Source organism: Dipodomys ordii, unplaced genomic scaffold (assembly GCF_000151885.1).
Source record: "Dipodomys ordii isolate 6190 unplaced genomic scaffold, Dord_2.0 Scaffold44, whole genome shotgun sequence".
In the NCBI taxonomy this organism is placed as follows: domain Eukaryota; kingdom Metazoa; phylum Chordata; class Mammalia; order Rodentia; family Heteromyidae; genus Dipodomys; species Dipodomys ordii.
Genome location: NW_012267260.1, coordinates 6463281 through 6463657, shown reverse-complemented (window position 1 = coordinate 6463657; position 377 = coordinate 6463281). Strand labels below are relative to the sequence as shown.

The 377-nt window shown below is 71.4% G+C and overlaps 1 protein-coding gene across 1 annotated transcript in view; it reads left to right on the top strand.

The window, feature by feature from the left end:
- The first annotated feature begins 50 nt into the window (after positions 1–50).
- Positions 51–377, top strand: part of Runx2 (runt-related transcription factor 2) — a 115056-nt gene continuing 114729 nt past the window's right edge. The window contains exon 1 of the mRNA XM_013019082.1: positions 51–372. Within this exon, the coding sequence (XP_012874536.1) occupies positions 51–372 (322 nt within the window). The remainder of the gene's footprint in view (positions 373–377) is intronic.

Here is a 377-nt window from a genome sequence, read left to right as displayed (position 1 = left end):
TCTCCACCCGCCCCCTCCCCCGGCCGCCGCGCTAACTTGTGGCTGTTGTGATGCGTATTCCCGTAGATCCGAGCACCAGCCGGCGCTTCAGCCCCCCCTCCAGCAGCCTGCAGCCCGGCAAGATGAGCGACGTGAGCCCGGTGGTGGCCGCGCAGCAGCAGCAGCAACAGCAGCAGCAGCAGCAGCAGCAGCAACAGCAGCAGCAGGAGGCGGCGGCGGCGGCGGCGGCGGCAGCGGCGGCCGCGGTGCCTCGGTTACGGCCGCCGCACGACAACCGCACCATGGTCGAGATCATCGCCGACCACCCGGCCGAGCTCGTCCGCACCGACAGCCCCAACTTCCTGTGCTCCGTGCTGCCCTCGCACTGGCGCTGCAAC